Source organism: Mytilus galloprovincialis, chromosome 1, assembly GCF_965363235.1.
Source record: "Mytilus galloprovincialis chromosome 1, xbMytGall1.hap1.1, whole genome shotgun sequence".
Taxonomy (NCBI): domain Eukaryota; kingdom Metazoa; phylum Mollusca; class Bivalvia; order Mytilida; family Mytilidae; genus Mytilus; species Mytilus galloprovincialis.
In genome coordinates, this window is record NC_134838.1 from 109,184,391 (window position 1) to 109,205,596 (window position 21,206).

Here is a 21,206-nt window from a genome sequence, read left to right on the forward strand (position 1 = left end):
CTGAAAAGTCCACATTAAAGCTATAGTAACTGTATTTTTAATAAAATCCGATTAGAAAAAATATATGTTTGCCAACTTATTCGGTATTCATGCATGCAGCTGTTACTCAGACTGTGTAAAACGTCTCCAGTGTCTGATTAGAAAGGTGATGAACCAGAGGTATGTCAAAGAACGTCTCGTCCTTTTCCTATAAATTTCATCGGAAGGTACCAAGACATTGTTGATAAATATTTCTAATCAAATTCACAAATAATACAAGATGGTCTTGTATCATAGATTCTAGGTACTGACGTTGTTTGACACCTTGATAACGTGTTATATTATTCTTTTATTTGTCTTTATGAATTTCGTTTTTACTGTTTAGCCTGTGTTTTTTTTTTTTTTTTTTGTATATCCATTTGACATGGCTCTGTATTTATACATCCCGTCATTGTGTTATTGTGCTAGGGTTAATTTTTGTATTCTTGTCTTTTATTTCTGCTTATGTACTTTGTCTATATGCCTTTTTGTGTTTTTTTGTTGACATATTTGTTTGTTTATAGTGATTAAAATTATAACACAAAATCGGCTCATGTACCCCGATTTTTTATGTTTCTATCATGTTTGTTTGTTTTGTTCACACATCTTTGTCAATATAATCGAAGTTAATGCGACGGTCATACAAGGTCTAGCTAGCTAAAAAAAACAAATAAGTTAAATCCACCATTTTCTACATACGAAAATGTTTGTATGAAGTCAGAACATTGACAGTTGTTATCCATTCGTTTAATGTGTTTGTGCTTTTGATTTTGACATTTGATTGCGGACTTTCCGTTTTTAATATTTCTCGAAATTCGATATTTTTGTTATTTTACTTTTTGATTTTTTAAATCTTTAGGAATCAAATTTTATATGCGGATGTAATATTGCTGCAAAACGCTCCTTATTTTATCATCTTCATATCTGCATTTAGCTGTCCACACGTATAACGTATTCTCTGATCTGGTCATTCATTTACTATACGCCTAATGGTAAATCAGTTTTCTATCCTAATTCTATCCTAGTTTTGGGAACTTTTTAGAAATTCAAATGTGACGTCATTTTCAATTTGTGCGTTTATCGATTTGGCTAAAGCGGCTGTGAATTTGTATATGCTGGTTTAGGTTATTTATCGATCCGTTTTTATTTTGTAGTTAGTCACCGGTTGTATTATTTATATCCAATATATAGTCATTTTATAAAAAAAATACTGTTTGCAAAAGTATGAATTATTCTAAATAATAAAGATGTTCTTTTCCCAGGCAGAAAACCTTAGCCGTATTGGGCACAACTTTTTGGAACTTTTGGTCCTCAATGCTCTTCAACTTTACACTTGTTTTGGCTTTCGATTTTTTTTCCTCAGAGCGTCACTGCTTAGTCTTGTGTGGACGAAACGCGCGTCTGGCGTATTAAATTGTTAACCTGGCACCTTTTGTTAGCTATTATTTGTGTGTTTCTCTGTCCTATATGTTCTTTCAGTTATTTGTATTGTAGTACTATCATGTAATGTTGTCATTTTAATGTTATATTTAACATTGCCATAAAAGCGGGAGGTTTGGCATGCTACAAAACCAGGTTCAACTTACCATTTTTTTTTTTTTATTAAAATGTCCTGTACCAAGTAAGGAAAATGGCCATTGTTATATTATAGTTCGTTTCTGTGTGTGCCACATTTTAATGTTGTGTTTCTGTTGTGTCGTAGTTCTCCTCTTATATTTTATGAGTTTCCCTCAGTTTTAGTTTGTTACCCGGATTTGGTTTTTTCCCAATCGATTTATGAATTTCGAACAGCAGTATACTATAGCTGCCTTTATTTGACAACATTATACACGTAGCTGATTTTGAAATATTTGTTATGTCAATATTTCTACTTTTAGATTAATTTTTTTTTACTTGAAAGATCAATACTTCGTGATTAAACACGAGTTTAAACAAGGCATGACATTTATAGAAATTTAGTGTATAATTAAGATTATTAACACGGGATGTTTTCGAACTCTGCGAAAAAGAGTATATCCATGAGTGTCAAATACATATATATAAAGAAATTTACCCATATCATCATTAGGTGACTGTGTGGTGAAGTTTGTACCCGTAACATTCATCATGTACGTATGCTCAGTGACTATATTATGATCCAATACTTCCGTTGTTTGCTAAAAAAAATTTTTTAAAAAATCTATTAAAGTTCAAAGTGATTAGAAGTTATTAAGATAAAACAAAAATTGACGAAAACGAATTAATTCGAAAAAAGATGGACATGGTAAAATGTCTGCAATATTGTTATGTGTCTCTTGAGGTATCGAACCAATTGAATCAAAAACATTATGAATTCATTGAACTAATTAAAAAGCTGTAATAAAAAGAAGCCTTTTTAATTTAATTATTCAATTAGAATTGAAAGTTTCGATGTCACTTTTATATCATATATGACTACAATATGATTTAAATCAAAAGAAAAGGAAACGAAAAAAATCAATTACACATGTTGAGACTTAACTTCGGTATTGAAGTTGCCATTTGATGTTGGTGCTTATAAATTGTATATAACAACATGTGATTGCTCTGGCTTTTAGTAGACTGTTTTATGGACTATGACAATAGGACGTCTCGAAAAATATAATTAGGATCAAATATCATTCTTTTTTTCTACCACGAATAATTATCTTTTTTCACCAACTATCCATCCTCCTGTAGCACACACGATCAATTCCCTCCCTCCCCCCCCCCCCCCCCCCCCATAATCTATCATTTTCGTTGAACAAATTGTCAATTGGCTGTATAAGAAAATTCCAAACAAATCAAAGCAATCTCGGAAATTCATATTGAAGAACAAGACGTATATTTGGTAATTGTCTTATTAACATGTACATGACCTGTTATTTACGATAATTACCTTTCGAAAGCATGCTTCAATAAGATTGTCTGGAAAACAGTTTCTACAATGTAAAATAAGCTTTTATAAAATATATCCACATGCAACTTACTTCATAAAAATCATATCAATATGAACGTTAAACGGGATCATATACGTGTCAGTGTATTGTTGTTGTTGTTGGTTGCCGTTAATTGCGTTTAATGTAATTTAAGCAGATAGCATAAAGTTGAAGATTAATCAGAGAGGATGGGGCAACCATACGGCAGTAGAAGAAGTTATCGTTTACAGCCAATTTCATTGAATGTGTAGCCAAAGGTAATAATCCGCGAAGTCATTATTAGATCAGGTATACGTGTACTACCCTCCTTTCGAAGTAGCCTAGCCCAACAAACAGATAGATTGATATCTGTCGGACTTGTCTACTCTTAAAGTAGGATAGCTTACCTAACCTTACAATGACCTCGTGGTTCAGCTAACAAGCAAGCTAACCAAAGATATTACCTTTGGCTATACACTCAATGAAATCGGCTGTACGTGTTTGACTTTTTGATATGCAGGGTAAAATATTAAAATAGGGCTTACCATACATGAAGAATATGCGGGACCGGGAGGTGCTCATTATTAAAGGTCGTCAGTCATCTATATTGTTCTCATCATGGTTCCTTGTTCTATGGCTGATAGTTGTTTCATTGACAATCATACACAATTTCAGTCTGTTTTTTATGATTTATCAAGTAAAACAATTTTTTCAAAGCTTATTTCTTACTAATTAAACAGTCATTTTTATTCTTATTTACTTCGTATTGGAAGCAATGCCAGAATGGTGCACACTATCTTTTGTCTCACAATAATCATGAATAAAAACTATTTTAAGAATAAAATGAGTTTAAACTAAGATAAAGAATTTGAGAGACTCACAGTAATGAGGATATCGAGAAACTTTGGCAAGATGAATGGGGTAATACATGCATTTTCAGTCACTGTAACAATAAAAGTGCTGGTGTTAGTGTGATGTTTAACAAGGGTCTAGATTTTAAGATTCATGATTCTAAGATAGACCAGAAAGGTCGTTTTATTGTTTTAGACTTATCATTATATGAACTAAGGCTAACCTTTGTCACTGTTTATGGATTTAATACTGATGAACCATCATTGTTTAGTGATATTTTACACAACATCTCTTGCTATACTAATACTAGCATCTTAATGTGTGGTGACTGGAATGTTGTACAAGATTTTCATATGGACACTTATAATATTCTGCACAATAGAAATTTGAACTCTCGTAATAAGATTGAGGAAATTTCACAAACTTTTGAACTTTTAGATCCATGGAGAACCTGTCATCCAGATGACAAAAAATTTACTTGGCGTCAAACCTCCCCTATCAAGCAGAGTCGATTAGATTATTTTTTAGTGAGTGAAGACTTATTTTCACTTATGAAAAATGCAAAAATTATACCTGGATACAAAACCGATCACTCAGCCATTGTTTTCACATTTTCTGCCAGTCTTGATAAAAGGGGTAAGGGATATTGGAAGTTTAATTCACAGTTGTTGAGAGATACTGTATATGTTGAAAAGGTAAAGACGTGTATTAAGGATACTGTTTCTGAGTTCTATCTTTCAGACAGTAGAGATGACCTATTTCATGTACAATTTTCTTGTAACGATCAATTTTTTCTTGAAGTACTGAAGATGAAAATCCGATCCTTGTCCATTACACACAGTATATCTAAATCAAAAGAAGAAAAAAGAGCTACTCTGAAACTTGAAGAAGATATACAAAATTTAGATATCATTATGAATACAGCCCTTACTGAAGCTGTACATACCAATTTAAATGATAAAAAAGTGGAGTTAGAATCCATGAGAGAACAGAAGATAGAGGGTTTACTATTACGGTCCCTGGCAAACTGGCATGAAAATGGTGAAAAATGTTCCCAATACTTTTTAAAATTAGAAAAGAGAAATTTTATAAAGAAGACAATGGTTGAAATGATTGGTGATCAGGGTAATCATATATCTGACCAATCCACGATTCTCTCAGAACAACATAATTTTTATAAAAAATTGTATTCAAAGAGAAAAATTGATTGTTCAAGTGAAAGCTTTTTTTCTCATGATTTTGCCCTCACACAGGAACAACATGACCTGTGTGAGGGTAACTTGACATATGAGGAATGTGCTATAGCTTTGAGTAAGATGAAAAATGGGAAATCCCCAGGAAGCGATGGATTTACTGTCGATTTTTACAAATTCTTTTGGAGAGATCTTGGACCATTTGTTTATCGATCATTATTCTATGGATATGAATCTGGACTTTTTTCAGATTTTCAATATCAAAGTGTCATAACTTGTATACCAAAAGAAGGAAAAGATAGGCGATATATTGGTAATTGGCGACCTATCAGCCTATTAAATACAGACATTAAGATAGCTTCTGCAGCTATAGCAAACAGAGTTAAGTCTGTATTACCATTTATTATTAGTGACACTCAAAAGGGATTTATCAAGGGGAGATTCATTGGGGAGAATACTAGATTATTGTATGATTTGATGCATTATCTTGAATATCACAACATGAGTGCCTTACTTTTATTAGTTGATTTTGAAAAGGCATTTGACTCTGTTGACTCGGTATTTTTACAAAAAGCATTAAAAAGTTTTAATTTTGGTCCTTCGATGTGCAGATGGTTCGAGACTCTCTACAAAAGTGCTAAAAGTTGTGTAATCAACAATGGCAATTTGTCAAATTTTTTCAATCTTGAGAGAGGTTGCAGACAAGGTGACCCGCTCTCCCCTTATTTGTTTGTTATTGGTGTAGAGTTATTATCGTTGAAACTCAAGTCAAACCCCAAAATTCACGGTATCCTCATTAATGAAAAACAAACACTTTTAAGTCAGTATGCAGATGATACTTTTCTAACTTTAGATGGTAGTGAGACATCACTACAAGAAAGCCTCAATTGTTTTGATTCTTTTTATATGTTATCCGGATTGAAGATGAACAAATCAAAGACAAGAGCTGTTTGGATTGGTAACAAAAAATATTCTGATCAAATATTGTGTCCTAATTACAATCTTATGTGGTCACACACAAACTTTAGACTTTTAGGAATAGATTTTTCGCTTGATTTAAAAAGTATTCTTGATATTAATTTTAGAAAAAAGATCAAAGAGGTTTCAGCTATACTTAAAAGCTGGCAACATAGAAAATTAACATTACTAGGTAAAATTACTGTAATTAAGACTCTGGCATTGCCGAGACTGATTCATTTGTTGACTGCCCTGCCAAATTTACCTCACTCACAATTAAATGAGCTGAGTGCTATGTTTTTTAATTTCATTTGGAATGGTAAGACTGATAGAGTAAAGCGTAGTACTCTTATTGCAGATTTTTCACAGGGAGGATTAAATATGGTGCATTTGCAGTCTTTCTGTTCATATCTTAAATTATCTTGGGTAAAGAGATTTTTATCAAATTCAGAAGGTACTTGGTAGAATTTATTACTAGCAGAACTGAAACAGTTAGGTGGTGACAGAGTCTTTACATTACAAAAGGATAAGATTAAAGAAATTTCAAATTGCTTAAAAAATCCATTTTTGAAAGACATATTTGAATGTTTACACATGGCAAAGCCTTATACAAAGTTATGTGTTCCAGAAATTTTGTCATTGGATATTTTAAACTTTATACCAATATCTGAATACCCTGTTTATATGAAATGGAAGTTATATGGTATACAGTTTATAAAGGACATTGTAGATAGTCAAAGTAAATCACTACTAACATTCCAACAAGTAAGACAAAAACTTAATTTGGAAAAATTTTTGAGATACTATAGTTTATTATCTAACATTCCAAAATATATCAAAAAATACATCAAAGATTATTGTGATTTGAACTAAGAAAATTTTGTTCCTTTTGATGCATTTTCTAAAAGGATCTTGGAAAATAAGAAGTTAAAATTTGTATACAGAGATCTTGTAGATAAAATATGCATACTCCCATATGAGAAATTTTTAAAATGGGAGGATGTAACAAATTCTGAAATCTCAGAATGATCTAAATATTTTTCTCTTTTGAAAAGATGTTGTAGGGATACATATTTAAAGAATTTTCAATATAAAATATTACATAGAATTATACCTACTAATACATTTTTATATAGAACTAAGCAAAAAGAAACAAGTCTATGTACCTTCTGTAATGAGGAAGAGGAAACAATAGAACATTTATTTTATGATTGTAATGTTACATACAATTTTTGGTTGTCATTTTTACAGAAAATTAAATTATTTGATGAGCATTTCAACATTAGTAAGACGGAAATTTTATTGAGATTTATTACTAAGAGTTTGTTTATAAATTTGTTAATAATTATAGCTAAAAACTACATCTTTAGATGTAAGTTAAGAAATATAGCTCCTAGTTTTATAGGACTTAAATTCAGAATAAAACAATACCAATCTAATGAGTTTTATATTGCAAACAAAAATAATAGAGCAGCATCTTATGAAAGATTCTGGTCCCCACTACATACAATTTTTTCATGATTTATTATCATTTATACTTTAAATTATACTATAGTGAGCAGTGGTATTTTGAATTTTTACTTTATATATAGACATGCATGCATACTAATGGTAAGATTGCAGTGACTGTGTGTAAGTAGTGAGAGAAAGTGTGAGTGTGAGCAGCTATATTCTTTTTTTTTTTCTTTAATAACTATATTCTTGTATTATGAAAGATAAATTTAAAAAAAAACAAAATGGATAGTCTTGTATATAACTTTCAATATTTACCCCAAAAACCATAGTCAGGTGGTGATTGTAGGGGTATTGTAAAATCCTGACTATTGAAAAACAAATAAAAGATAAAAAAAAAAAAAAGATAAAGAATTTACATATTTTGAAATTGTTTCCATATTTAGTATGAGTCAATGATCTGAGAACACAATAAAATTAAAAATAAATTGTTGCTATTCACCTGATCAGATCAAATAAGGAATCCAAAGCGTCAGCGTTCTTAGAACTACCACCTTTCTCAATTTTGCCACCTCGATCTCCAGGACGAATTGTTACTACCAGAATAATACCGATTATAACGGCACACAATGTCGTCGTGAGGTAATATACGACGGCACGCAGCCCCATCTTTCCGGATGACTTGGAGTCAAGGAATGCCAACGAAGATATAAGACTGGATACGATCAATGGTATTATCATCATTTTCAACATATTCATCAGAAGATCTCCTGGGAACCTTAAGTAATGAAGTTTCCTTTTTTCGTCCGGTGACCATATTCCTCTCAGACCAACTCCAAGACACACCCCGATTATAACGGATAAGATCATCAATATTATCAATAGGTTTTCCATTATAATTTCTTTTATCTTCGATTTTTTGGGTTTGTCATTGATGGCTTCCATTTTTTTCTCCATAGCTGTTTCTCTGTGAATATGCAAGGTAAGTTCGCTAAAACATAAAAAAAAAAAAAAAAAAAAATAGCACACTACAAAAATAATCCCAATATCAAATTCATAGAATTAGTTTTAAGTTACAAATAGTATTAAATTCTTGATAACCAAGACGTATTTTACAGAACCAGCGTCTGTAAGATATGAGATTGAAAAGAAGGGGGGCTTCTGAAAGTGATAAGCAAAACAAAAATCTATATTCTTATTTCAGGCTATGAGTTAGTTCCCTAGCAATTGAAAGCTGGGGTTTTCTTTTTTAAAATTGTTGTTTGGGGGTACCTGTATTGTTAATCATTTGTTTTATGTAATTTTTGTGCGTTAAATATATATGAATATTTTTCGCGGCCTGGCAGAATATTTTATTTGTTTTTCTTTATCGAAAGATCTACGCATGCTAGTTCTTGAACATGATTGAGGAGACTGGAGAGCGCTGCTGGATTTACTGAAGTAGCCAAATGGATCTTGAATTAAGTTTGGTTGACAAAGTCTTTTATGTTTGTTCTTAATATACATGAGATATTTGTCACTAGGCGTTTACACAGAAAAATCCGATCCTCCAGAGAAAATTTCACTTAAATCATGACTTTTACATGTAAACCTTCTATCTTTTGTTCAAATATCTCACTATTTTATATTCCACAGCAGTTTTTAACAATCATTGCTTTTCCAATATTAGATAAAAATTCTTTAACCGAGGTCAAGTTTGATTTTAGCGATTTATACGGGTTTGCTGCAGTTTTACGGACTATTGTTTTAAATGAATTAATACAAAGGTTCCTGGTTCGATTCCCGTTTGGGATGAAAATTTCAGGAACTCAATTTTCGGCTCTCCCTTGACACCGGCGAGTATGGTCTTGAGGAAACGATGATAGTCCGTCGGAAGGGGACGATAAATGGCTGACCCGTGTTAAGAGAGAGCCATATATCTTGCACGTTTAAAGACACCCTTGTAGATTTCGAAAAAGAGTAGGCTAATGCCGCTACAAGGCAGAACTCGCAACCGCAAAGTGGAAAGGGATTAATATAAGTTGCAAAACTTGTTTCCCAATCCACTATAAATAAATATGTTTAAACTAAACTAATGAATTAATAAAAGATGTTATAATATGATTAGTGAACATTTTTCATTTTTTGAAAATTATTTACAGACGATGAAGCCCAGGTAATTTTTGAATGGTGACTTTAAAGTTGTTCGATATTGCGAAAGATGTCATTGTCTATTCAATGCTTCTAAACAACATGTCATAGTTCGTCGTTTATTTCAAATAGAGGTAGATGTTTTTTACAATGTAAATAAAGTATGTAAACAAGTTCTTTGTAATGATATAATGCTATATATATTTTTTTACAATTCTGTACAGAATGGCTCTCTGGTTTATATTGTACTTTATGCAATTTTGCACTAGATAGTGGTGATAATTGGTACAGTAATACAATACTAGTAGTATCGGATTCACTAAATTGGATTGAATTACATTTGTCCCGAAATAACATACAATGTTCAAATTCATCAGCTTTATGTGATCAAAAACAAGAAATATATTAATATATAAAAACATCTGTAAAAACTGAAGCTGAAAACTCTCTTAAAAATGAAATCTTCATTCAAAAACAAGAAAATTAAACTAGACAAGGAATGTGAAAGAAATCTGCACCCCAAACATTATAAAGAATGTACTGAGCGGTAGCTGACTGTTGATGACATCTGAAAAAAAATCAGTTATCGACCATTCGTTTTTGAGGTTGTTGTGTTAGTTTGGGGTTCTTGGCACATTTTTTCGACTTAAATCAAAAACAAAGTATCAATGTTGAAAACAAATATTGGAACTTTAAAACTAATGTCGTATATCTTTTGCCTCTGATTTCTTGATTTTCAACGGAGATTAACTATTTCGTTTCCATTTCCATTTTGAAACAACTACTCCCCCACCCCCACCTCCACCCCCAACAAAAATATAAGATTTAAAAAAAAAATATGCTTTTAAGCTCTATTAAGATGCAGATGCATTCACTTCCATTTGCCAAAAATAAACAGCAGGAGAACACAAGTACTAAAATTTGTGTGATTTTATTTTCATCTAACAAGACTTTTTATCATAATCTAGCTCATTCAATTACATAATGTTATGGGCTCAAACGTAAATGGTATGATGCGTGAATTAGGCAACTAAAGAAAACCACTTTTAGTTTTCAATTCTTAAACGAAATATTCTGCTGTATAATCATCTACATATTTGATAACATAATATATGACTATGAATTCAAATCGCTTCAGATTCGCCTTGATGAATAAACATAAGCATAAAATATCGAAATAGGGATTCAATGGTTGAAGTTGAATCTATAATGAATAGAGTGTATACATTGGAAAAAGAAATATGTTAAAACTCAAGTCAAACAAGCTGCGCCGTAAATAATGAAGGGGACATATAATTAACAATTTTATTCATTTTTTTGTATACATTTGTATGTTATCGGTTAAAATTTCTATAGAGCTAATCTTTTGTACTTTAAAACTAACCGAATATAACTTTAATATAATTTGTCCCAAACACAACAGAAAACGCATTTGTTATAGGTTTTTTGAATGACAATCAGGAATTCTTTGATTTAACAACTTCAAAATAAACACCCAAAAATAACAGAATTTCATTTCTTTCAATGAAACTAAATGAAGCATTGCATTACGGAAAGGACCATTTGACACTAAACCTTCATACACATCGACAAAATCAACCGTCTTTCAACTTTCTGTCGAGTTTTTTCATCATACTATTAACAAACGTCATTTATTGTAAACATAATTACGATTTGTCATATGTATATTAACAAAAGTCTTACCTGTCGTGTATTCCTTTTATTTTCACCTGTCTTTTCTTTCTTTAGACAAGCATACTATTAATAAATATAGTTACGTTCTTGTGACTATGTTTTATTCCTTTAAAGCTATATAATATCAACTTTTTTTTTAAATTCCAAACAAATAGAGGAGATTTCAATCTCAAATTAGTGCAGAGCGAAGTTGTATTACATTTAAATACGTAGCTATATTCTGAAATCAGGTACAGAATTGTTACCTGTATAGGGAAGTACAAATACTGTCTCCTTTCTTACGTATTTTTACTTACAATATAAACACTCAAGTACTACTTCATCCTTTCAAACATATAAAATGCTGTATTAATGAATACAATAGCTCGACCTGAGCGTACGGGGATATCTTATTACTGTCATGACTTACGTTACACATGAATAATAGCAAGAATGAAATACCAAAATTAAATAGAAAAATCATTATTTACTTATTTACGTAGATCTTTTCCGATATAAAAAGTTATTATCAAACATAACAGAAACAAATATATTTGGTAGACAGGTGAACATATTCGGGATATTCTTATTTATACAGATTATACAACGTATCATCATTTTAATGTTTTCTACCATGGTTGATGACTTCCTCCGTATTCCAGATTTTGGTCACAGGTCAAGATTTATCTAAAGTCGATATGCATAATTAACTTGTGTATATTCGTCACTGAGATACAAATGCAACGACACAGATAATTAAGATAAATCTAGATGGCAAAATACAGTCCTCAACAAAAGACAGACGTCAATACGATAGGTCGAGCTCTAAACCGACAGAGTCTAAATCAGTTACACATTAACAAAAACTATATAAGTTCTGCAATCACCAACAAACCCTCCAAATCAATTCTATTATGGAAAACCATACTCAGATGAAGTTATTGACTTATGAACTCACCAGACCAGCACATACACGTTTCTATATCTTGTTGAGACGAGGCGCGCGTCAGTCGACTTTATAACGACAAGCCTTAGATGAGATTTTTAATTCAGTCGGTTATGAAACACATATTAAGGATGTTCGCTACTCTGTTTAAAAGTAACAAACTTTTTAAAAGACTGTTATGATTTGATTACTATACTATATATAAAAATATTAATTTTCGCGAACCATTTAGGTCACGGAAATTCCAAAATATGGCATCAGTAAGGAGAGTTGTGCAAATAATGTGAATACACAGAACCCCCATCCAAATTATCTCTAGCTAAAAGTTTTCATCTTTTTCTATTTTATATGTACTAACAATATTCCATTTTTCTATAATTTCGATTAAAATATTCCAAAATCTGAGTAAAAATAGATAGAATGCCCCAAATAAACACTGTCTGATTGGTTGAAGTACTGTGGCGTCGATGCTTAGCATAATAAGCCTCGATGTAAAGCACACGCTTCACAGGAATAAGGAGAGTTTAACAAATAATGTGAATACACAGATCCTCCATCCTATTTTTATTTTGCTGGAAATGTTGCAGTGTTCATCATTTCTGTTTTGATTCTGCTCACAACATTCCATTTTTTCTATAATTCCGATTTAGATATGTGGAACCCGCAATAAAAATAGATGGCCTCAATCACGTGGTCTCAATGATTTAATAGCAACGCAAAAAATTCCATTAATCATGTTGTACTTTGTTACCAATCGGAACTACTCGGACTTTCTGGTTGCACGAAGTGAATAGCCGAGTTGTTCCGATTAACGATGTTACATAAGCCGAATCACACATACAGATCTTTGCGCTCAAATGTAATTATTGGTGAAGTATACAGGTAACTTCGTTTACGAAAATTTATACACACTTTTTCATTAACATATTATCAGACTTTTGCATATTAACGTTTTTTTATGCTGAACTGTAGTCGAATTCAATTCTATACATTTTTTTTTACGTGAAACAATAGGAGTAAGAATATTTTTTCGCGCCAATTTAAGTAGTTTCATCTAAAGACTAAAGACAGCATCAACAAAATTATTTATTGTTATTTTCGTGAAATTTTAGTCATATAGTTTATCAATTAGAGAATTTTTGGTAAGTATTACTTATGCATGTTAAAGTTCTACTTATGTGCTTCTCTAGACCTTTTTGACGGTCCGTTTTATCCCATTTATCTCCGATGACAGAAATGTCAACTCGACCTATTCGTGTCGAAAGTGAAAATCCCATCTATTTGATGAAATAATTTCTTCTTCAACGGTTCATGCATTATTTTCGTATTATTTGATAACCAATCACATTCACGTTGCATGATTGCATGAAAATGGTTATGTACATGTATTAGTGAATTGTAAGGGCGATGCAACATGCGAGGTCAGTGTGCGATCACGTGACATTATTATTTGTAAACAAACATGCTCCCCGTGTAACACGTGTCTAAATTATCCTTTCAAAGTGTTATGAATCTTTCAATCACTATTTTATGATATATTTCTTTTTGTTTTTAGGTTTGCATATCAGTAGTCCAAGTGAATTAGAAATAGTTCTGAGTTGAGTGTGTGTGTTTTTTTTAGTCTATAGAATTAGAAGGTAAGTCTACATAAGTCTACATAAGTTATATTTACATGTAACTAAAGTCTAAAAAGATGACTCCACTTTCCCTCTATATTTAAAACCCGCTTACCAATTTAAACAGCATTTGCTCCCCTTGAATGCTTATTTGCCCCTTCCCCGTCATTTCCCTTTAAATTTGCTCAAAAGTCATACTTATAGTCCATTTACATTAACAGCTGATTTGTGATTTTACCATCTTAACTGGAATTTTCATATTAAACACATTTGACCATTCAGTATGAGTTCTCATGTTTTTTGTCTTATATGAAGGAGGTTTTAGGTCATGTTTTCCTAAACACCTTATTGCTATTTATCTGTCTGGATTGTTAAAACCACAAAATCAGATAGTGATGAATATGCAAGTTTTTAACAACCCCGGAAACTACACCTTATTTAATTATCGCTATTTAGTCCAATCTGGGAAAAACAGTCATACACTGTATGTACAACTTCCTGTTTGGGTCATGCGGCCGAAAATAGAGGTTTTTTAGTAGAGAGCTGAGGGAGGAAAAACTTTAGAAAGCGATCATGAAGAAACTTTAATAGAGTATGATCCACTTCTTTCGAAATTAAAATTGAAGTAAAAAATTATTTTGTATATTATATTAAGTATTTACGGTAAGTTAAAACGGGTCTCATTAAAACATATTGTGCATGGTGAATTTTTAAACCGCCCCCAGATAGCTACAACTGGATGAAAAAGTTGTGTAATTTAGAACTTATCCGGTATGGAATAAATAGCGATTAGGTGTATTGACATCCATGAAAAAATATAGGAAGTAAGAGATACATGTAACTCCCATTTAGGTTTTGATAAATATTGGATATGACATTAAGAAGTTATAAAACTTTATTCTTTGAATATGTTTCTAGCTTAACATGCACTCTTAATATTGCTTTTTATACGTCCGTCAAAGACGGGACGTATTATGGTATACAAATGTCCGGTCTGTCTGTCCGGCGTAAACATGTGGCTCCGTAACTTGAGAACGACTTATCCAAATTTCATGAAACTCAATATAGTTGTTTCTTATGATGGTCAAATGATCTGTATACTTTTTGGTGAAAATAAGATTAAGCCTTTTTGAGTTACGGCACATTGTAACTTTAACAGGGGTGTGTTTTTTTCACATGTCGCACCGTATCTCAAAAACAATTCTTGAATATGGCTTAGAACTTTGAACACTTCTTAGTTATATTAATCTTAATATCTGTATACTTTTTGGTGATGATTAAAAATTTCATATTTGAGTTATTGAGTATTTTGTAAAAAAAAAAGGGGAGGGGAACCATTTAGGTCACAGAAATTCCATAATATGGCATCAGTAAGGAGAGTTGTACAAACAATGTGAATACACAGAACCCCCATCCACTTGCGGTTATTTTTGGAAAACAAATAGTGTGATTTGTCAAATTCAGCTGATTTTTTAATTGTCTGGAAAAAAGTGTACATTTTATGAGGGGGGATAATCCCGAGCTTAAAAACACCCGATCTTGGAGTCCAGATAAAGGTCCTATCCCCCCTCTTTTATGGTCATTTCTAAGAATTACTGTTTAATCTTCATTTGGCAAGAATACTTCAATAAGATACCCCCATTTCTACCCTCATACATGTACATGGACAGATCATATGTTATCCTATGTCATTTGAAATTGTGACGCCAGAATGCATTAACCCCCCCCCCCCCCCCCCCTTCTTCATAAGGACAGTTTTATTTTCTTGACCATCTTGAATGAAAAAGTTGACGTAAAACTATGCTTGAAACACGCGTGTCACTCAAACGACTTTAAAGTAGTCTCCCTGATCAATTACCTACATCAAAGGAAAAGGAAAATTCAAGTTTTAAATCTGAGATTTTTCTTGCCCTTTAACATTTATTGTCACAACAACAGCTTTCTTTTCTAAACTATCTTTACATGGAGAGGAGACGTCAAAAGAGTTCTTCAAACACGTGAGTCGAAAAGTGGTAAATAACTTCTGTATGTGACATTTAGTGGAGGCCATTCAACCATATCATTTTGTCAATCAATTCAATCAACACCTTTATTAATTAGTCCTTAGTTGTCGATAGCTGTAAATTGCAATCAGCTGATAATTGATTTTCTGTCAAAATCTTAATGAGGTCAAGGTGAATTCCGAGTATTGTCTGATAAGTTAAAGTCCGAGAAACTTGAAAAAAGTAAATAAACAAGATGGAGGAAAATAAATCTTTCTATATATTTCTTTCGCCAAATTCTTTCGCAAATGACGAATTTTTATCGCCACAATTATTATATTTTTCGCTAATTGGGAAAATGGCGACCGCCAGCGGAAACCCTGTGTGCATGAGGACACCCTATCAAGCTTGCCCTCGTGTTGTGTTAAAACATTTTTAGTATGCTGAAAAATACCATCAATAGAAAAATAAACAAATAATCGATATTGTAAAATATCATTGGTTGAAGAGCCAATGATCTACATACATGTATATACATAAATATATCAACCATAAAATACAACTAATTTAATTTACACCACAACTGTTGGAAAAAACCTTTATGTCTTTCATGTATATAATCTATCTTATTCTAGTCCATTCAACTGACAGAATCAGTGTAAATTTCATGAATTCTTTAATATCATGTACATGTATAATCATGGACTATTCTTTTATATAGCAATATCTGTTAGCCATTTAGAGGTCTTTTGCATTTAAAGTTCAGTTTAAGTTGGCTTTTTTTGCGAAAACAAAGTAAATTACCAAATCATAGTTTACATTTTCTTTATATTTTGCTGTGTCAAAATAACCTCAATATCAAGGACAATATATAGACCCAAAAACTGTCTATCCCATTCTACACACAAGATTTTAGCAGGAAAGACTGTGATTGGAGTATTTAATCATTGCAATTTTTTAATTTGATCTCCTTCACTAATGAAGTAGAATATTTAATGAAGGTGTGTCCACATTTTGGAATATGTTTATATATGTATAGAAATGATGTTGAGTCTGTTTTATAAATTGAAAAGGTTACATTTTCCCCCTTATTTCAAAATCTAAGCTTGAATGTAGTGCCCATACATTGTACTTTCCCAAACTGTTCAGGGTTCAACTTCTGCGGTCTTACAAAGCTGCTCCCTGCTGGGAATCTGGTTGTAACATGTACAACAATCAAAGATCAACCCACACTAATTGAATGTAATTGAAAGACATCTAGAGGTTGATATCAGAGGCGGATTTAGGGGGGGGGGGGCCCTGCTTTTTGAGAAAAAAATATGGTTGCTTATATAGGTTATCACTGAATCATGACTTAAGCAAGCCCCCTCTTAGGTCAGTCAGTGGACACCCACTTAAGAAAATTTCTAGATCCGCCACTGGATATACAGTATTGAACAGAAGATGAAAAAGGGAACAATATGGTGAATTTTAGAGATTTATATTATTTCATGTACATGCATTTGAAATATTTCAGATATATTGTTCGATTTTTATAAGACCGCAAAATTTGAAAAAATGTTTGTCGTATATTGCTGTCACGTTGGCGTCGTCGTCCAAATACTTTTAGTTTTCGCACTCTAACTTTAGTAAAAGTGAATAAAAATCTATGAAATTATAACACAAAGTCTATGACCACAAATGAAGGCTGGGATTGATTTTGGTAGTTTTGGTCTCAATATTTTAGGAATAAGGGGCCAAAAAGGGCCTAAATAAGCATTTTCTTGGTTTTCGCACTACAACTTTAGTTTAAGTAAATAGAAATCTATGAAATTTTGACACAAGGTTCACATGGTTCATGACCACAAAACGAAGGTTGGGATTGATTTTGGGAGTTTTTGTATTTATATAAACAAATCTCATGTCGATATATAACATGTACAACAATCAAACATCAACCCACACCAAACTGGCTGTAGTTGAAAAACATCAAAAGGGAAAATACAGTGAAATTTGGAGAATTTATATTATCACATGTACATGCATTTGAAATATTTAAAATATTTTTTTCAAATTTGTTAGTTTTAGGTTCCACCTACCTGGGATAAGAAAACTGGGATTTAAACGCTAGTCTATTAGAGGGAAATTTCCCAGTGGCGAATCCAGAAATTTTCATAAGTGGGGGCCCACTGACTGCCTAAGAGAGGACCCACTCCGATCATGCTCCAGTTGTTCTCTAAATAATCAACCATATTTTTCCAGACAAGGGGGGGGGCTCTTAATTCGCCTTTGATTTCATTGGTTGTAATTTTTATTTTATCATGAATCAGATTTGAACACGTCTTGGGGAATGAAGCTAAAGACCGAATGTCAGTTTTAGTCTTATATACTGTACTTTAATTTTAGTCTTACATGTATTTAGGTGTGCATATATCACTGATTCAGTGGCGATGGTGAATAGCTATATATAGACACTGACAAGTCTTAGATAACATTTTATAGTTTTGAATGTTTCTTCATCAGTTGACTAAAATTAGGTGGAGGTATATATTATTTCCAACAGAGGGGCACTCATGCTCAACCTATATCAATTTGTGCATGAAGCGATTGATAGTTGCCAGACACTGAATGATTATACCACAAATTTGTGAAAGTTTTAACCTATGCATATATGCTTTAAATACGATAAAAAAAAATCATGTCTTTTTTAGGACTTCTGATCCAACCATGTAGTATGGCATGTTATTGAGATATGGTTCTGGTTGATGGATGTTCATGAAGGACCTGTAGTACAAAGTATATCACTGGATTGAGCTCTCTGTCTAAGTGTATTATTAAAGTGCTTTGCTTTGAGCTCGGTTCATTGTTATGCAATTCATTCTTTGTGAAATAAAGATTTTACAGACAACTCTCATGTACAAGGATGTCTCAAAGTATTATCATTTCTATGTACAATGTAAGTAACAGGGAGATAAAAGCATTTTATTTTATGTTTGAACCAAACATTATTTGTCCATTGACCAAATTTGTTCTGCTTTCACCAGCTTTGAAGGAGATATTATCAAAGAATTGATAGAAAACAGCAAAGAAGCTTACTTTCTAGCTCATCAGGCCCAAGCATCATGTTAGGCATAGTCATTACTAAAAACCAATAAATTTCTTCTAATCTGAGGATCAATTCAACATTTTAAAGTGTTTTACTAATGATACTGATAAGCCACCACAAAGATATATAAATAGAACCATACAAATAGTTAGCAAATACATATAAAAAAAAGATGTGATATGATTGCCAATGAGACAATTCTCCACAACAGACCAAAATGACATAGAAATTAACAATTACAGGTCACCGCACAACCTTCAACAATGAGCCAAGCTAATGCAGCATAGTCAGCTATAAAAGGTCTCGAAATGACAATGTAAAACAATTCAAAGGAGAAAAATAACAGGTTTATTTATGTACAAAAAATAAAGAGAAACGAATATGTAACACATAAACAAACGGCAACCACTGAATTACAGGCTCCTTATATCATGTTCTCAGATATCATCTCCCAATTTAAAAAAAATCACGAAAAATTGAACCTATTATGTGTTGCTCTCCTATCTATAAAATGTATCCAAAATCAAAGATGTGAAACATATTCTATCAAAATCATTTGGTAACTAATGCAATCAGTGTTTCTTCCATGCCCGTCTTGAACATAAAAACTAAACTAAATATAAAAGAAACAACACTCCTAATACTCAGGTTGGTTGTCATCGTGCAACACAGTTAATAACACATATAGGAAAATCATAGAACTACATTTATCATAAAACACTGTCAAACATCCAAACATACTATCCACACTCATCTGTGTCCACACTTGTAGTATATAAATAAAGAAATAACAAAAGCAGAAAAAATGGAGGGTCCGTGTGCTTGTTTTCGAGATATAAGCCATAGAAAATTTGGAGGGAAATAATTCTCTCTAGATTTTTCATACATTTAACATTGGCACCTTTTTTGTTTCAAAAACTTTGAAAAAATAACAAGGATTTTATAAGATTTTGAAATATGGCTTTTTGAACTTTATGTAATAAAATTATGAAAATAAAAGTACGGGTTAGTGGGCAAATTTTTGTAATGGCAATACATGAATAAAACCAGAGGATTCCGAAAATCTGGCAAAAATTCAAATAATAGAGGAGCAAACATCCTTAAGACGGTCGACATCACGTAGTACATTGTTCTTTATGTCAATGTATTAATTTCTCGTCTCTATACTTATTTGTCATTTATTTTGAACACTGATATATTTAATTTGGGACCGTATAGCTCTGTCAGGCAAAGTAGAGAAACAAAATACCAACAGTTGAAAGGTAAACAAAACTTATGCAATAAATAAGTTATTTTCTAGTCTGATAAACATAAAAACTTGATATATACACGAATTAAGATTATAAATATCATGCAATATTAAACAATAAGAATATCTATGTGCCATAAAACTATATTGTAAACACTGAATTATAATGTGAGATATATTACATATGGTTTTAATATCCTTTCCAATACACTTGACTGAGTTAAAGAAATTATTATTTTCAAGGCTATGTACTTATTATATATAAATACAATTTGTTTTTTTTTACATTGTGTCTTGGATGGATAGTTGTCTCTATTGCACTCATATCACATCTTTTTATTTATATAGTGTTATAACTTTTGTTAAATGAATTTTGCAGCATTCAAGGACAGACATAATTGTATATTCATAATTTTAAATTTACTTGTCTAAACTTTATTAATCAAAACTATAATCTTGTTCATCCTGATCGCATTATTCTTTTTTTTAATATGATGTTTTTCGCAATATATAGTGTTTTTTAGTAAAAAAAATCTTCAAAAGTATATATATTCAATTATTGGGAACTATGTCCCTTCTGTCACTTCTGCCAAAAATCCTGGATCCAACCATACGGTTAGAAATGACGATGGAAATTGTTAATTCAAAAAGACTCAAAACATTTACCTCAGTCCAAGAAATAATTTTCCGCACACACTTTTTTTTTTATACATTTATTGCTAACAAACAGAAAAATCTTAATGGTTACAGCCAAACACAATAACTGTTAGATATCAACATTCTATCGAACAGGGAGATATTTAAGCTATAAGTTTATCAGACAATACTTTTAGACTGGTATCATTCGTTCGATCAAATTTGAAATGTAATTAAATGAATACATTGACCATATCATCGAATATTTTTAACGAATTTGATCTTCTTTACAATGTTGAAGAAATAGTCTCCATGAAACTTGCGTCGCTATATGATGTTAAAAACAGCATGGTTCTTTGGCAACTAAAAACTATTCTAAAATGTATCTACACTTCCTTTGAAATTGTTGGTTAAGGTGATCATTTGCCCAAACCAGATCTATTCGTGTATTCCTCAAATAATACTTGAGCACAAAGATATTAAAAACAGAACAACCAGACT

The 21,206-nt window shown here is 31.7% G+C and overlaps 1 protein-coding gene across 3 annotated transcripts in view; it reads right to left on the reverse strand.

Moving 5' to 3' along the window:
* LOC143050545 (excitatory amino acid transporter-like) overlaps positions 1 to 21,206 on the reverse strand; it is a 44,982-nt gene that overhangs the window by 7,629 nt on the left and 16,147 nt on the right. For 2 of the 3 annotated variants that reach the window (XM_076223831.1, XM_076223830.1), the window contains exons 2-4: positions 7,890 to 8,378; positions 2,915 to 2,957; positions 2,072 to 2,174 (exon numbers count right to left, since the gene is read on the reverse strand). In XM_076223831.1, coding sequence (XP_076079946.1) covers positions 2,072 to 2,174; positions 2,915 to 2,957; positions 7,890 to 8,344 — 601 coding nt within the window. In that variant the 5' untranslated portion in view covers positions 8,345 to 8,378. Of the gene's footprint in view, positions 1 to 2,071; positions 2,175 to 2,914; positions 2,958 to 7,889; positions 8,379 to 11,221; positions 11,430 to 21,206 lie in introns of those variants that run through there. The other variant, XM_076223829.1, reaches the window with a different exon arrangement.